This window comes from Phasianus colchicus, chromosome 3 (genome assembly GCF_987193195.1).
Source record: "Phasianus colchicus chromosome 3, bPhaCol1.hap1.1, whole genome shotgun sequence".
NCBI lineage: Eukaryota > Metazoa > Chordata > Aves > Galliformes > Phasianidae > Phasianus > Phasianus colchicus.
In genome coordinates this window covers 54,160,372-54,186,579 of record NC_143438.1, presented here as the reverse complement: position 1 = coordinate 54,186,579, position 26,208 = coordinate 54,160,372, and the positions used below count along the sequence as shown (strand labels likewise).

Below are 26,208 nucleotides of genomic sequence, written 5' to 3'. Positions count from 1 at the left end.
ATTTCTCTCACTCAAGCAGTAGTTCAACATCAAATAGCAGCTCTTAATAACCAAAATGTACCTTATCCTCATGTTTTAAGAGCCTACTTAGAGGACAATTCACATGGCTCAAACTGATATGTTTGTTTTTATCACCTTGTTCAGAGGGTAGTAGTATTTAATCCAGATGCAAATGGGGTGAGACATGGGGTGAGACCACTCAGAAATGTACCAGCAAATCTTAGAATTTTTATGCTATCCTTCTCCTATATAAACTTTCTAATCATGATATATTGTAACTATAAGCTAGACAATACTGAATTATTTCTGCCCAACATGCAGGAGTAAATGACAGACTGATAGTTAAGTCTCTCATAAGTCCTCTCGAAACCTATGCCTATTTTAAACACAGATTTCCATAGCCAAGCTGTTAATCATTTTTTATATGGATGTGTGGATGCTACTTGGTCCAAATAAGATTGTTTCTTCAAAAGAGAGGTTCAGCAGCAAATGCAGAAAGCATGTTGATACAGGAATTCTCTGGTCTTACTCTACACCATCAGTGGTATAGAAATGGCCTCAAAACCACCACGTCAGGTACACAAATGAATGATCACAGTGCAGCTGCACAAAGTGAAATGACAGAAGTGCCAGCGTAGGACAAATTCTGTGGAAAGCTTTATTTTCATAATTTTTCTTAAAAGTTTTGGATTATTTGACAGTTTCTGTTTATTTTCTATATTTTGAATACAAAGAAAAGTGTGCATTTCTTAAAGTGTCTGCTTCTTTGACAATGAGAAACCACTGAATTTGGGTAACTGTATAAGTGCTATTCTCAAATCTTTGCTTTACAAAAATAAGAGCAGAATGAAAAAGATGCAGTCACCTGCATCTAAACAGTTCTGCTAACTTAGACATATACACATGATGTTACTTACCATCTCCTGAAACCTTAACTTCTCCACTGACTACTATTAAACATTTCTTCCTCAGATGGCCAGGACCAGACTCCAGTCTCATACGGAAGGGATTGTCTTTGAGCTTTTCATTCAGTCAGCACAGAAAATACATACAAAATAACAATTTTAAGAAATCATTAAAATCACCTGCTATCCCCCTAAACTATCTCAAGGGAAAGTTTCTACAAATATTGAAACTCAGCACCAAATGGCATGCTTTCTTGCTCACATGCAAAGGTTCCCTAGCTTTCCAAAGAAAAAGCACCTGAAAAAGGTCCCAAGCACCAGCAGAACCTTGTCTACATCTTTGCGGAAGAGAGAAACTCCCATTTCTATAACCTTGCTTTCTCTTCCCCTTGATACCTGGTGCTGGTTTTTATCTGGACTGAATGCAGTGATGCACAGCAGATCTCACTGAGCAGGCCTGCTCACTGAGCTGAGAAGCAGCCTCAGGACTCCTTGCAGGTCCATGGAGAGCTCACCTGGGATTTGAGGTCTCCTGGGCTCACTTCTGCCAGTACTGCAGACGGGCTGTTGGGGCCAGGAGGGCAGACCACACAGCTTGCTGCTGCAAGCACTGCCGCAGCAGCATAGCCACTCTTGCAACACGCCAGATCCTATGCCTGGGGAGCTGCTGGTGTAAACAGTCACTGCATCCTGAGATCCTACCTCAGGGAAATATTTACTCATGAAGAAGCATGTGGTTACACACATTGCTATGCTGCAAAGCAACACGATAAAAATTTGTTCAACCGGAGATTCACTTAAAAGAAAAGTAAGGGGAAGTTTCAGGCATTTTAATATTTTCTGGAAAGAGTAAAAAGAGAAAACACAGAAAACACCACAGGGATAAGAGTTCATAAAAAATAGACAAAAAGATGTGATAAGTGTAGAATCATGCAGGAGACATTTCAATACTGATCTGCAACCTGCCTTTGGTGAACATAAGGAACTAGAAACTTGTCTACCTAAACTAGGCAAGGCGTGAAAAAAACTGGTCTTTAAAGAAGCTGTTACTTTGCAGCTTCAAGAAAATTAGCCTTTCATCAGTCCTAAGTGCTACCTGTACATCGTGGGTGTGCTGAAGGCTGGCCTCATGTTTGTTTTTTACTTCTAGCATTTATAAGAAGAAACAAAACCCAAAATACCTATGTTACTTAATCGTTTATGGTTTTACTTATCAAAGACTTGAAAGTTTCTGATATTTAATACGAATGCTTTTATTCATATATATTTGTCTTATCATACACCCACATCGTTTCATGGCTACAACAACACATGGAATCCACAAATACTATAAGCCATTACTCTTTGTCCGCAAACTGATGTGTGCCAACTACAGTGTACAAGATAATGAAACACTTCACATATTATTGGCAAAGTATATGAGCTGTTAAATATGGGACCTCACATTCTTACAGCCAAACACCTGGCAAAGTTCAAATGAATTCCACAGGTTTGGTAAAAGCTCATTTTTTGTCACTTATTCCATGCCTACCCAGAGCCATTTCGGTTGTGTAAAAGTCAAATATTTGTATTTCAGTGTCTGAGGTGGAGCATCTTTCCTATCACCCTCTCCAAATGAAAAGCAACCCAAAAAGCTTAATACTGCCAAAATAAACCTTACTTGGAGGCCGAAAAGGTTTGGCAAGACCACCATACCACAACCAGTGCTTTCTCTCCTGTTTCAGCCCAGTCACTGAAATCAGCTAGGATCAGCAGAACATCATAAAAAAGACTTTTCTAAACACCTTCTGTTCAAGGCAAAACAGGAAGCTTTGTCATAAATGAACCTGCTCATTGCTTCCTCTCCACAGCCTAAAACGGTCAGACAGACTGCATGAGTCACAAAAACTTAAAGATGACTGCTGGGGTATTCAGCCAAATAAATCCCAAATTTCAAATGTCTTGAAACCTAACCATCTTAATGAGCCTCACTTCAGTGAGGCTGTTTCCTTAACCTCAGAATGGACATTACAAGGATCCTCCACATTTATGTCACAGCCTGCTTTTGCAGGATTCAAACCTTCAAATGGCTTGAAACTCCCATTTGACTTCAATAAGTCTTGTGAGTGCTCAACACAGTTTTTGCTTGGTAAATGCAGACTAATACACATGAAGAGCATTCCTTTTCCAAACCAAGCATGTTCAATGTAACATTTTGTTACTCAGGTATGCTCACTCTTAGTCTACTGCACACCCATGCTGACAGAAAACTATTCTCAGAGATCCGGCTCAGCTGACATCATGGTTGCTTGAAATGCTGTTATGGGAATCTTCTTTTTATAGCTGTATGACTTCAAGACACAGCGTTGTACAACATAACTCATCCTGTCAAAACGAATATAAGAAAGTTTCTTAGAGAAGATACACTAATGGATACGTGATGTACAAAAGAAAGGAACAGATTCATAGTGATCCAATCCACCTAACCTATGTGAGCTCTGAAGGGGAATAACATCCAGCATCCTCTCAGTGGTTATTTAAAAGCCTATTAAAGACTGGAAATGTACAGCAGAGAAGGATCTAGTCCAAAAGCAGGAAAGTCAATCAAGGATAAAGGCATTCAGAACCTCTTGCATCTAGGACGTTGGCTAAGACCTGTGATAACCAAAGTTATTCCCATCTGACAGATGTTCAGTAGCCTACACAAAATGAAACAGTGCTTCCAGTGCAGTTAGTCAGTAGACAGATGTTTACATTACAGATGGAACTACATGGCAGTGAAGTTAAGCAGTTTTGCTGGGTTAATACACCAGTGATAACAGGAGAGAGCTTCCAAGTTCGATACTGCTCACCCCACTTGCCATTCATGGGGTCAATCCAGGTTGCAGCTACAATGCCATGCAGGAAGTGCTTACACTTCTGCTATCTGCTCTGTTTGCAAATACAGGAGTCCAGACAACACAGCTTTTCACACAGACACTAAATCAGCAATTGTAGGTGTCTTTTATGTAATAAAAATGTCTCTTAAATAATAATAATTAAAAAAAAAAAAAAATACATGTGACATTTGTTTATATTCCATTATCCACTGAACTGTACCTTGAGAAGTAGCTTTCAAATGCAAATCCCTAATCTCAGTGACCCTGGGCTCCTTGAGAGTCAGTCTGGAAGCGTGGGCTGACTGCTCTTGACTTCTTCTCCAAAGAGTATTTGCAGCCAAACAGCTACAGCGTGGGGCTGTGATCTTCAGATGATTTTGCTCTCAAAAACTATGTGTCTGTTCTGGTAAGGATAATAATGTACAAAGGAAAAAGGAAACATGCAAGGTTCAAAAGGGCAACAAATCAATTGCTACTGAAATGCGACATCCAAACTATTTGCTCTAATCCATTTGAGGGTTGTTGCTGTCTGTTTCCCTTGAAGACTGCTCATTCAAGAACCACCCTCTGAGGAAAGATTTTACTAACCTAAATTTCCCCTCTTAAGTTTTAGCTCCTTCTTCCTGAAGAATTTCTGCCAGTATCAGAACCTCAAGTGCTTTAACACTCAATGGCCTTGCCCAGCCTCACTGGGGCCACCTCACAGCCCTACCTATGGCCCTATTTCAGCTCAGCCTGGGGCCATCCACCCCTGTCCAGCAGCGCCGTACAGAAGCCAGCCTCCAGCTCCAGCACAGCCAGCCCGCTGCCCAGACCTGATCCTCACCTCTAAAGGCCGTCTAGTCCAACTCCTCTGCAATGAACAGGAACACCTGCAGCTACCAGGGACGGGGCATCACCACCTCTCTGGGCAAGCTGTGCCACTGCCTCACTGCTGCGACTATACAAACTTCTTCCTTCTATCCCATCTAAATCTCCCCTCTTTTAGTTTGAAACCATTTCCCCTTGTCCTGACACAACAGACCCTGCTGAAGAGTCTGCTCCCTTCTTTCTTATAGCACCCCTTTAAATACTGAATGAACTGTATTCCAAAAAACACCGCGACGAACGCCACGCGCTTCAGCCGCCACTCGCGACGCCGGGTCTCGCAGACGCCACCGGCGCTCCGGCGGCCGACGGGGTCCGTCACGGGCCCGCCGAGCCGCCGCCACCCGCCGCCCGGCCGCCGCCAGACGGCCAAGGCGTTGGGCAGGGCGGCATCTAGCGGCCGCTGCCGGCACCGCCGCCCGCGGGCGGGGACCGCCTGGCGCCGCGGCGGGGGACGGGGCAGAGGCGCCGGGAGGCGGCCGGCGCTGCCGGGAGAGGCCGGAAGGCTGGGGCGGCTCCGCGGGAGGCAGCCGGGCAGGCAGCGAGCCCGAGGGAGCGCGCCCGGCCCGCGCCCTTCGCCCGGCCGGGGAGAGAGTGGGCTGGCGCCGCCCCCGCTGCCGCCTGTTTGGCCGGTGTAAGTCGGTGGTCTCTGTCGCGGCCGGTTCTGCCCCAGCTCCTGCCTGCCTCCCCCAAGATCGTAATTCACCAGAAGTGTCCTTTAAATTAAAAGTGACACGGATGAGAATGCGGTGTTCCTTAAGGTGCCGTTGCTAGCTGCTGGCTGAACGGCAGCCTAAACACGGGCTCGATCCCTTGCTTCGCGCACAGCCTGCGTGATCACAGAGACATAGAATCATTAAGGTTGGAAAAGACCACTGAGATCATCTAGTCCAACCATCAGCCCATCACCGCCATGCCCACTAACCGTGTCCCTTGGTGCCACACAAGTGTCCCTACCAGCAGCAAGTAAGGCTATCCACCCGACACAGATTTCTCTTTTTTTCTCTGCTAAACTGAGCAGTGCTATAGAGAACAGTGGGAGTAAGACAATACTTCTAACAGGAAATTACAGTTATTTAGCAGCCGTGGAAGAACTGTCAGGACTGACTGCCGTGCAGTGGCTCCCACATGGAAGCAGGGTGGACGTGTGTCACGGCCTGCAACACTGGGATGGAGCGCGGGGTCAGGAGGGGTGTTGCCACTCAGAGCTGCAGAAAGGTGTGATTGCAAAACACAGGCTCCCAAACTGGAAACCAGACCATATGCAGCTTTTAAATCTGTGTTCTCAAGAAGAAATGGCACGTAACTCTCAATGACATCAAGTGGTCACGACCCAAGTTTGAAATCTCATCTGAAGGAAGAGCATCTCTCCTAATCCAATTCCCACTATGAGCACATCGGGGCAGTGGTTCAAGGATGACTCGGAGGGAAGGCTGCCATGTCCTGACTCACCAGCACCGCTTCCTGCAGCCTGGTCTTTCAAGTCTTCATCCAGTTACCAGCTCCCAAAATGAACCCTCTTATCGGGTGAAGTGTGATGAAGTCACAGCCCCCCCAGACTCTGTCTATACATACTCTCCCTCCTCCCTGATTTTGTCTGGAAATGTGTTGCTCATACTGTTCATATGAATATTTTTCTCACTAAGGTCCCAAGTTAAATTATTCATAAAATGAATCAGATTTGCCAGGAATTACATGTATTGTGAGAGTTGATTAAGTTATTTTGTACTTATAGATGCTGCGATTCCATGAAAAGGCTTCCTATTAGGTTTTATTCTTCAAAAGTTAAAAACTTACCTGACAGCGCTGTTCCTATAAAAAATGCAACTAGAATATATGCAGAAATATTAAATAAAACACCTCCCACTAACAACAGTGGATTTGAGATATGGAAGTTACTCCCAAGTGATTTAAAAAAAAAAAAAGATTCCTCACTAGCTTAGTGATACTATGCATGCTTTATCTGTCTCCTCCAAACAACAAAAAAAAACTACATCAAAACCAGAAGAGCAGACCTAAACAAGACATTTCACAGTGAGAGGTCAAATCTTTTAGCTGCAATCTTCAGCAATTAGCTCTGTCTGTTTTAGTTTACTGAGGCAAAGCTAATTAATGACTTCAAACACCATTTCTCAAAATGCTGGATCTAATCTTAAAATATATAAATCACGAGGGAAAGCTGCACATAGCCCCTGATCTGCTATGTTTATTTCTGCAGAGACCTTTCACACAGCTCTATTGAAGATCACTGAAGTGTACAAAACTAATGAAATTGTTTAAGTTCACTTAGGTGAAATTTTACCAAATTGCCTTGGGTAGCCTTAAGGAGGTGTATTCTGAGCCTTGGTGGCCTGGGCCTGTGCACATTTGCATTGAAATAGCAATTAGCCAGCAAACGGGCACAAGAGGCAGTGTTCTGAACACATCTGCAGTACAAGGCAGTAGGAACTGAGCCCCCTGTCTTCAAAGTAAAAACAGGAGCGCTTAAAGCATGGCACAAGTCTGGAAAGCAACTTTGTGACAGGGTAAATGAGGCAAGAACAAGATGGAATCACTTTCTATCCAGGCTCTGAAGCAAAGCAAGCAAAATTTCCTGAACTTCTGCCAACAAAAGAGAATTCCCACAAACAAAAGAATTCCCAAGCATAGCAGTGAGGAAGATGCAATCAGTAGCAGTGATGAAGAATTAATGCCAAAGAAGCAAAAGAAACAAACAAACAAAAAAGCCCACACATAAAAATGGAAAGAAAGTAATACAGTCAAATGCATTGTGGAAAAACGCTGCTTTCACAACTGGATTACAACTAATTATAATTAATAGGAAATCAATAGATATTGTATGAGAGATAAATAGCAAATGCTCATGCTGTCAAAGAGAAAGCAGCCACAAATGATTTATGGACTGGTAGACACCTGGCTGCAGCATCCAGAAGTGGTTTTAGCACCTGATTCATGCACATGTTAATATTATTCCAACTCCATGCAGTGGGAGAATTTAGTGAATACCAACCCAACACCATGATTTGGTTTCATAAGAAGGAAACTCAGGTGCAGAAGCTGAAATGGCCCTGCAGACCCTTTTGACCAAGCCCTGGTGTGGATACCTTAGGACCCAGGAACACAGAGCTCACCATGAGAGCGTTCCAAGGCAGGCACACAGCAGACTTCATACAGCTCAAGTCAGTCAAAGTAGTCAGCAGTGCTTTAGGACAGTGCTACAACATGAAAGACAACACAAGTGACTGTCTTAATTTCAAGGCCACAAATACAAGCCTGTATTGCTGAGACATTTTGAACCATTTCTGGCGCTGATTTGTTTCCCAGGGAAACTGCCTTACCAGATGTAGATGCAGCTACAAGTCTGCTTCCTCTGGAGATGCTCCCTAAGCTCTTCTTCCAGCTCTCATTGCTCAGGCCTCCCCTGGAGATCTCCCTAGAGGTGCTTGCAGCTTTATTTTCCATCTCAGATGCTGCACAAACTCAATTTTCATCCTTTACTGTGAATCTCTTCTTTATTTTCTTTGGTCTTCCATCTCCATTGCCACCAACATGCAAACATTTTCCCTTCTTGTTGAGGGGAACAACGGGAAGTAATAGATACAAAATGAGCATCTGTGGCTGAGAGGGGTTCCATGTTGGGCAGGAATTATAAAGAACAGCAAACAAATACAAAATCCATACCAGAGAAATTATCAAGCACTACATGAGAAAAAGGATGCAGAGGTTAAAAAAAAAAACAAACAAACAAAAAACAAAAAAAACCCTCACTGTCCTCCTGAGAAAGCCAGAGAGGCTGTTGACAAGTGAGTTTATCATTCTGTGTCCTGCCAACCTCTTGTTACAGAATCCAGCTACCATGAGCCCACCCAAGTCTGACTGTCAAAAGAACTGGATGCTCTCACTGACAAATGTAAAGAGCAGTGGCAAAAGATGTCCAAATCCCAGAGTCCCACATACAGCACCTTACATCTTTTGACTGTTATAAAACCACCCTGAGCAGTTTCCAAAATCATGGCCAGGCCCTAATGAATAACTCTTGAAAACAATATAGTGGATGTGTCGGTTAGCATGTTGAGCGTACAATTTCAATTTCTTCATTTGTAGTTACTCTGTGCTAATAAGCATTATGTTCCTTTCAAGAGACAGCAGAGAACAATGCTGCTGCACTCAATCAGGGACATCTTCTGGAAGGAGGAGGAAATTGTGCTTTTCCAAGAGCAATTGAGCAACTTTTCGGGGAAAAGGCTTCTGGAGTGCAGAGCAGGTCAGACAGAGAGTGAAGAAAAGCACAAGGGGCCTGCGACAGAGAGAGGAGAGCTCTGGGAGGCAGGGAGCACATTCAGAACCAAATGCTCACGGCAGTATAAGCATTTCTCCCAGGATGCTAGGAGGGTATTAAGGAAACACAGTGCAGGAAGCCACTGAAATCTGTGGGCTGAAGGACCAGAACATAAGGAAACAGTGTGTAACACAGAATAAGACAGAACAGCGTTTAAAAATCTTATTTGTTATTGTCTCAACATTTCAAGAGGAAATGGTTATAAACTGGAAGAGGGTAGATTTAGACTAGATATTAGGAAGAAATTTTTTACTGTGAGGATGGTGAGATGCTGGAACAGGTTGCCCAGAGAGCCTGTGAATTCCCCCTCCCTGGAAGCATTCAAGGCTAGGCTGGATGGGGCTTTGAGCAACCTGGTCTAGTGGGAGGTGACCCTGCCTATAGCAGGGGGTTAGAAGTAGATGATTTTAGAGGTCCTTGCAACACAAATAATTCTATGATACTACGATTCTATGGTTCTTCTCTTTAAAAAAATCATTGTTCTATTTTATGTCATAAAGAAGTTCATGCACTCTTTGACAGCATATATACTAAAATTGAAATAAGATTAATATGGTACCTGCACAAATCGATTTGGGTGTGATAGGAAGATTCTACAGTACAGAAAAAATAGACATGCAGAGCAAGTCCAGCAGCAGGCTGCAAACTGACTGAGGGCTGGAGCACAGTTGTGAGGTTAAGCTTAGAGAGCTGAGTCTGCTCAGTTTGAAGAATAGAAGGCTCAGAGGACTCCTGTCTGCAGCACCTACCTGACCTCAGGGTACAAAGATGGAGGCAGAATGTTCTTGTAGATGCACAGTGACAGTCAACAGACATGAGCAGGAACATGGGAAATTCAAATTACATAACAAGAAAAAAAAAATAACATGGAAGTGGTCAAATACTGAAGTAGAAGGTGTGAGATCTCTATCTTAGGAAATATCTAGAGCTTGAGAGGGTATGACCCTGAGCAACCCGATTCAATCAGACCTCTTTTGAGTGTGGAGTTGGACAAGACAACCTCCTGAGGTCTGATGTTTTCCAACATAAATTATTCTTTGATTCTATGAAAAACAGCTTTCTTGATTCAAAAATCTACCAGTTTTAGACATTCTTCACTTTAAAGACAAGAAGCAAGAAAGATCTTTGACAAAGATCCAATCAGTCCTGTTGGCTTAAAGAAATGTCATATTTTTGTTTAAGGTTTATAGTGTTGTTGGCTTTTTAGATAAATATTACTGCTTTGTATTTGTATGTCCTCTAAGATACAGCTACCTTAGGTGCTTGATTCAGCAAGCTACTTGTATTTTACATCTTTTCTGTTTGTTTTATCTTTGCTCCCTGTTCTCAATCCATAGCTTTCATCAAAATCATTTCCATCCCATTGCTTATCCCCAGAAGGATTGAAAAAGTGTCTTCAGGTGGCAGGCACGTGGTTGTAAGGTAATGAAGTTCCAGATACAAATAGTTTGTTTCCCTTTCTGTTTTCCTAAATGGAAACAAATCCTCATCCAGTGCTTATGCTTCTTACCTTCTAAATTACAAATGTTTGTCAAAGAATGATTAGGTTCCTTAACTGCATACAAGCATAAATCATGTATATACCAGACCTCTTGAGTGCATTTATTGCTTTCCATCTCATGCTTTCACAGAAAACCCATACCTCATGCACTTGCAGTGCAGACTCAGCAGTAGTCCCTGTGCTGACCTGCTATAGCTCAGGGAAGCTTCCTGTCTGTTCTCTGAGAGTGCTTACAGGTCTATACAGTGCCTCCCAAATAGGTGCCCTACAGCCATCCCTACATAATGTGTTCTATAAACCAAGGACAGCCATCACACAAGCAGACACACTTCTCTCTTGTGTGTCAAGATGGGCAAAATGGGAAAGGTCTAGCTGCACAGCACACAACTTGGGTGGAGCTGTCATGCCTTCCCTTGATCTGCTTCACAAGTAAGAGATTTGTACTGAGATGAAAAGACATCAGGAGTTCAAAGTTCACCTTTCAGATTTGCTACAGATTGACTTTATTGTCCTCAGTAGCCTACTTCATATCCACATCTCATCTCCATCATACCCAAGAGGGGTGGTTATAACATAATCACAGCAGAAACCGTGGGACTTGTTATCTACAGAGCTCTTTGCAAATATAAGCTGCCCCACAAAGTATGAATTCTTGTGCATCTCCTTCAAAATAAAATAGCAGAACCTGGTAATTTCCCACAGTTTCTCAGGAGAAAGGAATTCTAAGGAATGTCCTGAGTGACTCAGTTTGGAGGCTTTGCACAGAATCTGTGATTCCAGATAAGCAAGATTAGCCAGATTCATGAGTTACTGCAAGTCACTCAACCATTCCAGTGCTTTGGCCCCTCACAAGGATACTAGCTATCTGTTAACAATCACAAATATTCTGGTTCTTTCAGAACCTGAGTAAGCAGCAGTAACTCCTCCAAGTGTTTGAACCTTGATGCCAGCGTTCCCATGCCACACTGTGTTAGACATCTAGATAACTGTGCTGATCATGTATTTCCTCTTGCCTAGGCCTTTCAGGAATGAACAAGCATTCTCTTGTATACTGCTATGATTCCCATGACTTGATGGTCACACTTAATTAACCACTAGACTGTTTGAGAGCTGGTTACATTTCATTTCATTAAGTGATTTCATGATCACCAGAGGTACACTGACAGCCTTGTTAACTGAAGCTATGTGAAAAGATTCAGCGGAGACAACAGTGACATTCTGCAGCATTTCCTCATTTGTGATTTTCCAGGCACTGCTCAGAGTACAGTTGGTTACAGTTGGTTACATTTCCATTCCTGTTTAGTTTTTTGGCACAAGGCTATCTCAGTCTTGAGGTAAAAGACCATATCCTATTACAGGTACCTTTAGCAATGTTGGTTTCCTTAAAGTCATCGTTTTTGTATAAAGTACGTACTAAGAATTTCTTCATCTGTTTTCCCTCCTTTAGACTCCTTCATCCATGGTCAGCAAATAAATGCAATTAAGGAAGGACAAAAGTCAAATTTAAAAATGTAAGCAAGAATAAGTGGGAAATCAAGAAACATTAGAGGGTTCTACAGCATGATAAACCGTGCAATTTAAAAATGCACAACAGTTAATTCCAATGTATTTAATTATCACACAACTAAAAAAAATACTGGGAAGGGTACATATATTAGATAAAAATATGCACTTTACAGGATATCTAAAAAACAATACGTTAAGTTTGCATGCTACAAAAAGCCCTCAGGATAGTTTATACTTATTCACAGCAATGTTTTAATTGAATAGTGGGAAATTTGCATCACTGCAGTTCAAACCCAGATCTAAATTTCAGTCTGCCTGTTTTTTAAGCTAAATTTAAGCTTAAGAAAGTAAGAAACATTAGGAAAAACACCATCACAGAGAGTGAGATGAAAGAGGTATAGATGCATAGCACAAACCAAAAATATGTGATCCTTGTGACTTGGATTTTGTTTAAAACTCTGTCACAGAGATTTGTGCTCAGAAATTGTGAGAAATGATAAACAACTTGTATTTTTCATAAAACTAGTATTTTTGTTTTAAATATTAAGTCTTTATTTCAGGTCAACCGATGGAATAGCAGAAAATTTACCACTCACTATTAGCAGTCAAGAAAAACAGAAGTATCTTGTGCCAAGGAATTAAATGATGTGTCTACTTGTTGCTGCCATTCCTTAGAGACCTATTTTATATGTGCATCATGGGAAACATATACTGATGAAAAGTTTCCTACAGATTTCATCTATTTTCATGTTTCTATATGTATTACACTATTATCGTTTACGATGAGATGGATTTGTCACTGTAGTCAGGAATACTGAGGGAGCCACTTGTTTCAAGAAGTCCTGGGGGAGGAATTCTGTGTCATCTTCATGAACACACATATATTAAATAAAAGAAAAATAAAATAAAAAATCATCTAGCTGCATAACTAGATAATGGCAGAATGTAGTGTGTCTTCTTCCACTAGTTAACAATATAGTTACAAGATGTTCCATGTAAGTTGTGTGAACTTTTCATTAGAAATCGTACTTGTTGGCACAGGACAGAGGGATTCTCACCATGTCTTTTATAATTGGCTTTATTGGTATTATTATAAATAGTTTATATTCTTATAATATTTTTCACATTTTTCACAGGAGCTGTGGTGGGTCCATATTATCATTTCAATTTTAAAGGCAGAGAAAACGATATGCCAAGCATTGAAGTGACCTGTTCAAAGCCAGGTAATGAGTTACTGATATCCCAGCTGTCTCCAGCACAGTACACTCTGACTACAGATTGCACTGAGACATTTAGCCACAGATACTGTCAGCAAAAAGCAATTACATTACCCAGACCTCTGTGTGCTTTGTATACACAGGAGATAATGAAAAGGAAATCAACAGTTTTTAAACAAAACCACAAATTCACAACGAGGTTATTCAGATTTGATTATCAGAAGAGAAGTTGATTCTTGCTGTGTTTAAGGGAAATCCCTAAATCTCTTTAGATTAGATCTCCTATTCTGCTAGCACCATCAGCCAGTAAAACTCTGGACTCATTGGGCCTAATTCCTTCAAGAATTTTTTTGCATTCTTTGGGTAGATGAGGCATAGGCTGACAGTGACAGCAACCTTACTAAAATACCGATGAACAAGATATTACTAACTGTAACATGATCTGAATACACATCCAGCTCTGTGCCTCTTGGGTGGATGACTGAGAAGGCATTTCTCGTCTTGTACATGATCATATTTTAACTGACCATTTAAAGGTACTCTCATGTACCTACATACATTTCTGGTCTGCCAGCTGTTTGCATTGACTTGGACACTTCGGTTTTAAAGAACTGCGCATTCTCTGTGGTGCTACAAAAGCAACATTATTGTTAATTAAGACAAGATCCAGCAGGGAAAATAGGAGAAAATCCAACAAATCTTTGATTCATAGGAGACTCAAAGCTGCGTGATTCAAATACCAGAAATTCATTTTCAGGAATTTGGCAACTTTTTAGAAACAGTAAATTATTACTGTTTTTTCTTGATATTCATTATAACAGCATTAATAGTGGTGAATTCCTTTGTGCATACTAGGTTTTGATATTCAAAGCTGTGTGAATCCCTCTGGTATTTAACAGAATAAAATTAAACATCAATTGTGAAGTCATAGAAGGAGATCTAACAGTGTCTTCATCCAAAAAATTGTTCCCATTAATTTATTAACAACTGACCCTTTCCAAACTTTCAAACACTGCATGGCTACAAAATCATGACGAATTATTTACTTTTTTTTTCTAGGTTCTAAATATGCTGCTATCAAAAACTGCTCTGACAATTTATCATGCTATGTCCCCATCATGAGAATTTGTTACATACCTCCCTACACATGACCTGAACTAAAAATGTTCTCTTATCAGGTTAAAAGAGAGAAAAGAGCCTATTCTAGCAGTCAAGAAATTAAAGAACTGTAAGCAATAGAAAGGCATGTCAGGTTTCTCATTCACTTTCAATTCTCCCTTTGGATTGCAGTAACACATAGGCCAATACGAAAGCCCAATCCCCTGTTCCTTTCAATGGGCTGCTTCTCTCAAGGCAGTATTTCCTTTCAATTAAACTTACATGCTTCGACATAAAAATGCTGGTTTGGAAGCAGATGTTCAGTGGTTGGAAATTTAGTCCTAGCTCAAAGGTTTTGCCAGCATAACTTTGCTGCTAGGGATCATGACATTTTTTCATCGGGAGGCATAGATACAGTGTGACAAAAGACTGCTTAACATCCATCCTACAGATCTGATTTTATATGCATCTTTCATAAATACATGAATTCATATTCTGCCTTGCAAGCATTTAAGTCAATGAATTTTGCAATCACCAAACAGCTGTAGAGACGTAGCTCTAGGCTACAACCCCACATGTCTAGTTACAACAGCTTTTAAGCATCTCTTCTCCAGAAGGGATCAAGTGCAAAAGCTCTGATTATTTTTTCCTGAAGAAGCATGAGCTCAGAAAGAAGCGACAAATCCCAAGAATGCATCCATAGCCTTAAATCCACTCTCCACTGCCTTAAATCCAGAGGCTACTCTCCCCCATCAGGGCTGTGTGCAGACAGCTGGAGCCTGAGCCTCTTCCCCAAGGGGAGAGGCATCAGGTCCTTCCTGGTGATCACACCAACCACTCGGTTCTGCAAGTCGACCACAGTGAGATGGCGCAGCCCCAGGGTGCGAAAGATGATGTACGTGCGCTGCAGTGAGAAGTGGGCTTGGACTGACATGGCCGATTTGTTTATGTATGGCTCCTGTAAGACAAAGAGGGGAGACACGGGGAGAATAGGAAAATGTGAGTGCATCACTGCTATGGGGGAGACAGCAAGCAGAGGCCAGGGTGGGAGAGGCACTAAACCTGAGGGATGCTTGTTTTTCTCTCATGTTTCCCATCCCCAGTTATACTCAGAATGTCAGGAGATACCACAGTAAAAAAACAATTTCTTTTTTTTGCTAAACCATCAGGTTTACTGTACATGAGCTTTTATGACTAGAACTTTCCAAACTGACGTGGTCTGAGTTTTTACTTGGAAATAGCCAATGATCCCAATATTTCTTAAGTCTTAGATGTTTTATAGTTGATATTTCATTGCACAACCATTTCTTATATCCTGTAATATTTTTCAGTAAATGCTTATAAAAGTCAATTCACGTAGAAACACAGACTGTGAAGAAGAGGGCAAAGAAAACAATCACACGGCTCTGAGAAGAAGAGGACTGCAAGTACTGAATTCTGGTCACAGAAAGCAATAAGGTCTATCATTTGATAGGAATGCAGCTAAACTAATTTCATTGTTAACCGAGCTGCTCTTTACAGCTTGTATAGATGTTCACTAAGTTTTTACTTTTCACGTAATTATACAGCATCCTTCTTGTGCCTTGGACACTTTCTGTCTGGGAAGGTATATTATGCTTCCCAGTGTACTCTTTCCCAGTGGAAAAATGAAACAAAAAGATGATAAAATAATACAAGTAAATGCATAGTATAGGGTGACATGTCCATCCTTACCCTTTCATTTACAGAACTGAGGAAATATTCAAAGACATAAGGAGAAAAAAAAAAAAAAAAGCAGAAATGTTTCATTTCTTCTATGCCACATACATTTTTGCTGTGGAATTCACTGCCACAGGAAATCATTAAGCCCAAAAATTTCAGAATGAATATTTCTGTGGATGCCATAAAAAGACCTTTCATGAGGAATAACAAGTTTTTGGAAGAGATGCTAAGCTTTCTGCTTCAGGGATCACATAAGGTACAAAAAGTTAGGTAGCAATGAGCAACTTGATTGAACTGAATGGGTTACCCATGGCAAAAAATGTCTGCCCAATAACTCAAGCACTGGATTCAGTCCCAACAGAGCTAGCTTCTACTCCTGTGTATGGCGTGCTTTTGAACTTTGGAAAGGCACGTGTTCTCTCTCCACCTCAGTTTCTCCATCTATGAAAAAAAACTTTTGAACAAAACTAGATAATGAGTTTTAGGAGCATTGTGGTTCTTGTAACCTTTCTTTCCTGATAGCTGTCTCAAAATGAGGAATCTAGACTAAATGGATCCTAATCTTCATTGAACATGAGCTGGTATTATCTTTTTAAATAAAACCCATCTGATTTAGACTCTCTCTCATCTAGATTTCTCGCTGTGCCCGCTACTTCATTTTCAGTGTTGAGGCAGAACACTACATTTATTTTGTTTATAACGTATTTATTTTAGGGCTTGCTCAGTATACCAAACACGTTATTGCTTTTGGACCCAGTATTTTAGTACAGTATTTAGGAAACAAATGTGGTAATGTCATAGCAGGGATTTAAAAAAAAAAAAAAAAAAAGGAAAGGGGGAAGAAATACAGCTTTATTTATAAGTTGATGTATAGGCACTGCAGCGTAATGGAGACTAAAAACTCAAAAGCATTGCTTTATATTTGCTTTATAGGTCTATAAGAGCCAAACAGTGACATTTAAATGATCTATTCCATTAACATTGTATCATTTTGTCAATCTGGAATGTATTTTAATCAAAAGCCCCCTTGAAATGGTCTCCTTTGTTGTATTTTCTTTTTGGCTCATTTTATCAACATCTGTTATGTTTATACAATATGAATTAAAACTTCGGAATGCTGTTTGTACTCAGCTACTTTTGTTGAGAGTGTAACGTCCCAGGATTGGCAGTGTTTATGTAAATCAGTGCGGCTGACACAGCCATCATAAACAAATGAGAAAATATAACAAACACATTGTTCATGGAGGAAATGTTTGTTTTTAGAGTTGGCTTCAGCCTTACCAGATTGATGAAGAGTTGCTGATACCGGGGATCTGTAGTGTAGCAATTCAGCAGCATGGCCAGGCGCGACGGCTTGGGCAGCTTCTCCACTGTTATCTGGAACAGGCAAGAATCCATTTCTCTTTCTTTTTGCACTGCACATTAGAATCCACAGTTCAAAAGCCTTCCAGTTTGTCTCTAAGAAAAAGTTTTCTAGGAGAGCTACTCTGGCAGAGCTTGTCCTTTTTAAATTCTTCTGCCAATCAAGCTTAAACTAGCACTCAAAATAAAACGCTCTGTACTTTAGAAAAAGTTTTTTTTTTCTTAGTGTAACTAACTGTGTCTCTATTAAGACAATGTCAGTTACACCGGCCTAGCGGTGAGATTTTCCACTCTGTTTCTAAGTGGTAATTGCATTATGAAACAGTGCAGAAAAATGCAATAAAACTGGCATCAGCCATCAACTGAGCTTCCATCCTTTTCCATAGGAATTCCTATTTGTCCTTTGACACCTCATCCCATGCATAATTGCCCTGTTCAATCTCATTGTTGTTTTGTCAGCAAAATTTCCATGTGCAGACCAATCTTCAGTGATATATGATGACTTCCCAGTTGTGCCTGTATAGACTGCTTGAGCTCAATTACCAGTCTTGTTTTGGTAACACGTGATTTTCTTTTACCACACTTAATGTTTACTATTCCTAAAAATCCTTTAGTCACCTATCATAGCAAAAATGCTATATGCTTTTCAAGTTTGAAAACTTTTACAAATAGTAATCACTCACAGAGGTGCTATCCGATACAGAATTAAATATTATAATCTGCTGTTTGTAGAGAAGTTGGGAAAGAAAGGACTGGAACAGCCTATTTGAAGAAGGATGTGCTTTGCCAGCACTCTTGTGCAACTCTCAGCCTCTGAATGGCATTATGATTTATGACAGCTGTCCCTGGAAGTTCTCTAGTCATCTTTTAATTTAAATTGTACTTGACCACTTTTTTCTTTCTTCTCAGCCACATTAAATGAATAAATGTTCATTCATGTTGAGCTCATTCTAAATCACCCAATATATTTGCTGATTAAACAAGGATAGGACTGACAGAAAAGATGTTACCTTCTCATAGGGTAGAGGATGTGAGAAGGAGAAAGATTCGTTGTTTGTCTCTGGTTCAAAGATGTGCTCATTCTCCAGCAACATGAACAGCTCTAACCTAAAGATATTTTTAAAAAAAGAAAAAGAAAAAAAGCATAAAAGAAACAAGGGGACTGCATTCATTATAAGGGACAAATTTTATAAAGCAAGCACACAACACTTTACTATTCATCAGATATAGGATGGATGGAGTATTAGTAGGCTGATCACTTATTTCACCTTCATCATCAATTACAGCATCGCATAGGTGTTTTCTGGATTAAGTTTGGCTAATTGAATTATAAGACATCACCTACCTACACATGACCTGGATCAACCTGCTTGGCAGGAGGAGCTTATGCAGTAGTTTGCACCTAACAAAGCAATAGTATGCAAATATAGCTATTTGCATTTAAGGAGATAGCTTGTTGTGCCTTTCCACATCCTTCTTAAGTAACATCCACATTAAAATGAGATCTGCAAGAAATTCACAACCCATTTTAAATCATCAGTGAAACCTTTTCTCAGAGTACTGTTCTCTAGAATTCATTAAGGCATTTAATATTCTTGCTGACTTAGTCCCTTAGTTTAGAATATCTTCATCAATCATTACATCATTTCAAAACTTTTTTTTAGAATTCTCCCATTCCATACTACATGTAAGAAGATTTGACATGCAATATATTTAAAATGTCATTTATATCTAGTGCTTTCTTGCTTCACCACTGCGTGTACACACACTCTATCTGCACTTCCCATTTCCAGCTTTTTGAATATATTTAGATAACAAACATCTTGGGGATCACCACAAAGCTTTTTAGTTTGCAACATGCTTAACATCACGTTAGCCCTCCTCCATAGTTACAGCTAGCAGCTACTACAGAAATGCAGACATGCAACACACTGCTAAATGATGTGCTTGTGGGATCCAGAGGAGACCAAGCACACAACCTTCACTGGGGCATTGCAAGGTTGGTACAAAGTGGCTTCTGTGACTGAAACACCAAAAATAAGCTGGGAATTTTTCAAATAAATATTTCTGTATTAGCAAATACTGATTTTCTGAAACCCCAACTTTTTATAGGAATTTACTGCTTTTAATATAATGTCTCCTGGGAAAGATTAAGTCTGCTTCAAGGTGGGATTAGCACTCATCAGCAGAGGACTTACAGCAAGTAGACCTGCCTGCCAGCTCCAAAAGCTGGTGGTGAGTGCCCTCCCTAGGGACAGGATATGGAAGAACTAGGTTCAAGGCCCTTCTCCACACTCTCCTTCATAACAAGCACATCTGTGGCTATGTTTGGCATGTCTTCATGTTTCCAGCTGGAGAGGTTCTGCACTGAGTAAACAGGAATCTGTAGAAGCAGGTCCCCCACAATCCCTGACCAGCAGACTCTTTACCATTTTATTATTTTCTTTCCAAACAGTCTCCCCTTTGCTATTCTGTACTTCTTTGTCCTGCATCTGGTGAAGCTGGCTCAAAGCTCTAGCAAAAACTTATCATGAGCACTCACACATGAAGATGTAAGATTAAACTGATTTCCAGCATATTACAGCATATTACATGTGTTTCTGGTCTTCAATATAGTCCATCTATTCTTCAAATTAAACCCAAGATACTTAGGGTATGTCTATCCCTGCATTTGTATTCATATTCAGAAGACACTTTTGAAGCAAACCACCCCATTGCCTCTACCTACCATGTTTTGGTTAGCATTACAGAGTAGTCTCCTTCCTCTTGAAACCGTTGGCTGTTCCACCCTGAAGATCCACTCTTGCCATCTGTATTTTCTTAATGTAGACATGACCTTGGTATCTCATCCAAGGATCTCAGTGGGATTTATGAATAAGTATAACTGTGTCTTGACTATAGATACCCTCTTGCTGTAAATGTCCCTGTTCATTGCAGGGGAGTTGGACTAGATGACTTGTAAAGGTCCCTTCCAACTCAAACGATTCTGTAGTTCTATGATCCTTTTGCAGTGGAAGATCTGAGTGTATAAAGAACTTGTGGAAGAAAATCAGTTTGTGAAGAAAATCGGTGGCATAACCAGGAATACTTGGAGTCTCAGCTACCTGCTTTCACCTTTAATGCACAACCCATTTGTGAGACAGTAACAAGAAATCCAGTGTCCTTCATCACTATTAAAACATCATGAGTCTCCATTTGATATTTGAGTGGTTTTAGTTTTCATAACATCTCTTTCTCACTGCTAAGGAGAGCACAATGCTGCAGCAGGCCTCTGAGCTAGTCACTAATAAAACTGTGCTGAGGAAACCCTGGGCTTGCATCTCCCCTCTTGGAAAAGGTGCTGACCTGCCTTACATTTCTCATAATGTGCATGGATGTGTCATGTAGACAATTAATGGACTGGGGTTTGAGGACAATTATGAGAACACCTTACAAAGAACAGTGCAGACATGCTGCAACAGATAAGATCCATTCCTTTCAGACTATGTTTGGAGGAGGAAAGGGAGGAAAATGCAATATACACCACAGAGAAGAAATTATTCAAGTTATGCCTTATGAAATATCATTGATGTTTCACTGATTTTTTCTGCAGGGCTCTCTACAGCTTCACATTTTATAGTCTTTCACAAGTATGTCTCTAATCAATTCCAGTAAGAAATAAACACACAGATCATAGAATCATGAAATCACGAAGTTTGGAAAAGACTTCTAATATCACCTAGTCCAACCATCAACCCCCCACCACCAAGCCACCCACTAACCATGTCCTGCAATGCCACATCCACATGGTTTTTGATCAGCTCCTGGGACAGTGACTCAATCACCAGCCTGAGCAGCCTGTTCCAATGCCTCACCATTTTTTCTGAGAAGAAATATTTTCTAATATCCAACCTGAGATCTACATTCCAGTCCTAGATCGTCCTGTACAGCTCCACAAAGTCAATTTCCAGAATGATCACTGGGCCAGGAACACTTTCATCCTACCATATATATATAGACTTCAAATGCAAAAGCTATGACCCACACCGATCCGTTGCCAGGACTCTGTATACTCAGGTCCAAAACACTGCTCAGGCTGCCCACAGCCCAGACTTCACCATTTTCCACTTGAACATCATGGGCTGGAATTAAAAAAATAGCAATGTTCAGCACGGGCTTAAAGAGCAGAAATGTTCGCTCATCACCAGTGGTTTGTTGGCTGGTTTTGGCAGCTCACAATTTGCTCAGCAGTGCTCTTAATTAAACCCAGAAGGGAGTAACTTAACAGGGCTTTGGGAAGTGTGAGAGAAATTTAGCTAGTCAAAAAGAAAGTACATGCAAACACAATGAAGGAAATTGTTGGAACATTTCTGATAAGAATCCAAGCCTATTAAAAACTGCCATGTCCAAAAGAAAAAAAAAAAAAAGAACATACATTATTTCACTTGGACTTCCAGAAGTCATGCTTCAGAGGTATAACAACACCATTCTTTGATGTTACATACAACATCCTTCCTATCACATCATCAAGCCTTGGAAAGCAGACCAAACATGTTTCTTGCACTATTTTGTGAGGTTTAACAGGAAGTGCTAGGATTCAGATTTGGAGTCTGCAATTGTTCGTTTACTCTTTATTTATTTAAGAAGGAAGAAAACCCTTAAGTAGGGAATCTCATTTCAAAGATACCCTGGCAAGGCACTGCAGTAGTTTCATTTGCTCTGTCTGTTATAAACCACACGTTATGGAATACACCTAATTAAGATAACACATTATTATCCCAATATCCACATGTCAGATTTGGCATGGAAGTCAGGAATGAAAAGTATCTGACAGCTGATTGTGTCACTCTTTTCTTGTCAAGATGGCCAGTTATCTGAGGAAACTACAAATTCTAAATACTGGGGGAGTGACATAAAAAGGAACTGCGGCTCCAAAGTAGCTGCAAATGAACAGAAGAAAGATTAAATGGTGATGTCACTGCCAAAAGCATCCAAGGCAGGACTCTCCCATACTGAATGGATAAAACAGCTACACAGTTGGGATGGAGGGAGGAGGGGGTATTAAAGAACCTGAAATATCTTATTTCTCCTACATTAATCCACTAAAGGTAACTGCTTTGCTTTTATTCCTGAGCTTTTATTCTTTGGCGAATATCCAGCTTAGTGGGGACCAACAATTAATATGTTCTGACCAGAATCAAACAAATTTCTACGTATAAAAAATGCACCTCTCTCTCAGAGCTTCTCCCAGACATATTTAAAAGCCCAATTACATTATTGTGAAGTCTTGGTTGATTAAAATTAAATGATGACAATAGGACAGTAACAAATAGCAATAAATTGCATACTGATGTGGCAGAGTATGACACCCTAAAACTTTTCATCTTCTTTCCTCATCCTCATACCTGACTGAAGTTAGATTTAGCATCTTGCACCTCCAACTTTCACAGCAGTGAGTGCTCAGAAGGTCTTGCAGGACTTGATCATTGCTCTGCTCCCAGAGAAGTTCTCACATAAATGGGCAACATTTGCAACAGCACACGAGAAAACTCTCATGTGAACTATAAAACATACATTCTACTTAAGAATAATTGTTGTTTTTATGCTTTTGGTAAGACAGATGCTAGTATGCTAAATACATTTTTTCCTAATGTCAACTGTCACTGTACTAAAGAGTTTTTAAAAGTATCTTGCATACGACAAGAAAGAGAGTAGATAAGAACTAGATCAGCTATATGGGAAACTGATTTAAAATCCACAACTTCATCCTGCACATGCAAAAAACACCTCAGGTTACAGAGTTGTTTCAGGCTATGGAGCCTAAAACATTACTGTTTATTCATGTTTGGTTCTTCAGAACAAGAAAGAGCTTTGCATGTGTTCTTGGCATTTAACCTATGAGCTGATAAAAAGGTCATTATCAAGCACTAGACTGAGGTTGTCCGGAGCTAAGATCAAATCCTTTCTATGCCCCACTGCCTTTCAAATGATACTGAATAAATATTTAATCTCTGTGCCTCAGTCTTCAGATCTACATAAGAGGCATTTCTTCTACCTCAGAGCTGTGCTTTGTGGTTAATGCTCTTTACTTGAGTTGCCTTCTGTCTGGTTTTAGGGATACAATCATCATGGTGAGTTGAGCAGACAGTAAGTCCCAGGCCTCCATATGAACATGCAAAGGCTGCTGTAAATAAACTGCAAATATAAACTTATTTTCAAACCTTCAGAAAGAGTAGATTCTAAAAAGTTATGAAAACAGCCTCAGAGTTGTATTTCTGTACAAGTTGGCTTGTTACCAGGCAGATTTTCAGTTCCAGAGGAACCCACCACACATTTAAGTGACAGGACAAGTGTGATCAGACTTTCCATTCACACAACAGTTTTCCCCATGCCTATATTTGATTTTGACATTCAACAACGCTCTGCACTTGCCTAAAAGCCACCCACATGCTGCAGCAAGACTGCATACGTTTTTAATTTGGCTCTCTGATTGAGCACACAGCCTCTGCAGCACTCCAGCTTTCCCTCCAAGAGGCTCCGTCACAAAGTCCTACAGCACCTGCACAATTACTGGCAGGGCAAAACAGGCCTACTAATTTTAAAAGTATCGTATAATGCCACTCTTTGGAAGAAAGGCTTCGCACTTGAGATACAAAACAAAACCACTGCCACAGACTCTATAAACCTTCCTCCATCTGTGCTACTAGCGTCCAGTAACCCTGACAATACATGGGAGGATCATAACGTCAAAGGCTTTTGTTGGAAGTGCTGGATTCTATTCATTTTAATAGACAAGATCACTGTACGTTACTTCATTGAAATGAATTGGATCAGCTTTTCAAAAGCAGTAAAAACAAACATGCTGACAGACCCTACCCTCTCCTACGAAAACCACTGCACCAGCACTTTGATACTGCAGTCAGCTCCCTAGTGTGCACACCTAAAAAGAGTGTTCAGGTTGCTAATGCTTTACCTTCCCCTTTTTTAATTCTTTGCTGTGTTTGAACCACTGATGGTAGTGTTTCTAGCTTTAATCAGAGTAAAACCACCATTCCGCAGTATTTAGAGCAAGGGCACAGGGAGGAGGCAGGGGGACAGCTGTCCGTGATCTCCCAGTATGAAACAAAACTTCATTTTTATCTTCCTATATTGCACGAACTTTGCAGACTTCTGTGTTTGATTGGGTAACTTAGCATTCCTGTGATCTAAACTTAGCAACCTCTCCATAACAGAGCCAGAAGGAAAGGCTCTCCAAGATGCTTTCAGTTCTATAGCAGTTATTTCACAAGTTCCAGCAACAATACTGTCATCATACTAAAGCAGATATCGCTAACCTCAGTAACAAATTTTTGCATTGAATGTTTCAGGTCCCAATTTGTCTTTAAATGTTCCATTTATCCCTAAGCTGCTGCACTGCATCGCTTACTGGAAGCAAGTCCTTCAGGTTGGATATTAGGAAAAATTTCTTCTCAGAAAGAGTGGTGAGGCAGTGGCACAGGCTTCCTAGGGAGGTATTGGAGTCATTGTCCTGGAGGTGTACAAGAGACATATAGATGTGGCCCTGAGGGATGTTGTTAGTGTGCGTGGTGGCGATGGGCTTATGGTTGGACTAAGTGATCTTAATGGTCTTTTCCAACCCTAATGATTCTATGATTCTATACTTACCTGCCTGCTAAGAGTAATAAATGTACTTCCTTATTAAACAAGTGTGCATAGACTCTGCACACATGTGCATGCACACACCTTGAGAATAGTGTTTCATTTGTCCCAATTGAGAATGCAGACTAAAGAAAACTTCCAGCACCAGTACCTATAGCCTGACATATCTGTAATAGTTTGCAATGCCGTATCTCCTTTCCCACAGCCCATATCAATATGCTGTACTCGGTTTTACTGCAATGCTTGGCAGAACGCATTCCTGACTTACAAGGGTTTCTGTTCACTGCACTGACCGGAGGCATGGCATACCTAATAAGCTGCCATAAGATACGCATACACACACGACTTTGGATCAATGATTTCTCTGTTCAAGGATGTTACTGTGTAATACAGCTTTAAGTTTTCAACTTTGTCATATTTTCTAAACTCTGATCTCTTCAATTTACTTTCAGTTATGTGACATTCCCCTTTAGTGGAGTGAAAGCATGCATTAGCTAAACAATGTGGTTTGGATTTAGTGTTCCCATGCATCATCATGAAAATGTTTGTCTCAGCAATAGTGTCATTATTGTTACTGGGAACAGCTGCTCCACCATGTCTTTCGATCATGGAAAGCAAAGCGTCTCCCTTCTCAGACCAGTTTACAAGCTGGGAAACTAAAGTGAGACCATCAGGCAGGAGGTTTATGAGGATGATGTGTACCTGGCTTCCTCCTGCCACAAAGGAAGCAGAAAGTGCAAGAACAGCAGCAAATCTACGTTGCACAGAGCAATGTAGTTTGGCTCCCTCCACTGGTAGCTCCTCTGCCTCTGGTCCAGAGACCAACCAGAAACCCTCCTCTCAGGTGCAGCTCGGCTCTGGCAAAGGTGACATGCTTTCAGCCAGAAGGAACAAGAGCAGGGGGCGTGCTGTTGATCAGGAGAAGATTTAACAACTCCCCAAGTTTCTGAAGAGAGAAGAGGTAATTCTACATGCTCCTGCTAGTACTCTTAGGCTTGCTAGAGTTTTGATACTCAACTCTTTGGGAGCAACACCATTCCACTGGGCCCACTGTCCCCATGCCCACCATCCCAGCAATGCTCCTGAGTTCTGCAACCACATTTCCTGTGACTAGACACACGGGGACTGGCCTCCAACTCACCACTCAGAGCAAGACCTCCAGAGGCCATTGGGCCTTAGCTGAAAATGGTAGGGGGTGGAAGTAGATGATCCTTAA

At 40.8% G+C, this 26,208-nt stretch overlaps 1 protein-coding gene across 1 annotated transcript in view; it reads right to left on the bottom strand.

Moving 5' to 3' along the window:
* Positions 1-12,064: 12,064 nt before the first annotated feature.
* LOC116242197 (chloride channel protein C-like) overlaps positions 12,065-26,208 on the bottom strand; it is a 76,407-nt gene continuing 62,263 nt past the window's right edge. The window contains exons 14-16 of the mRNA XM_031612841.2: positions 18,365-18,461; positions 17,274-17,369; positions 12,065-15,249 (exon numbers count right to left, since the gene is read on the bottom strand). Coding sequence (XP_031468701.2) covers positions 15,031-15,249; positions 17,274-17,369; positions 18,365-18,461 — 412 coding nt within the window. The 3' untranslated portion in view covers positions 12,065-15,030. The remainder of the gene's footprint in view (positions 15,250-17,273; positions 17,370-18,364; positions 18,462-26,208) is intronic.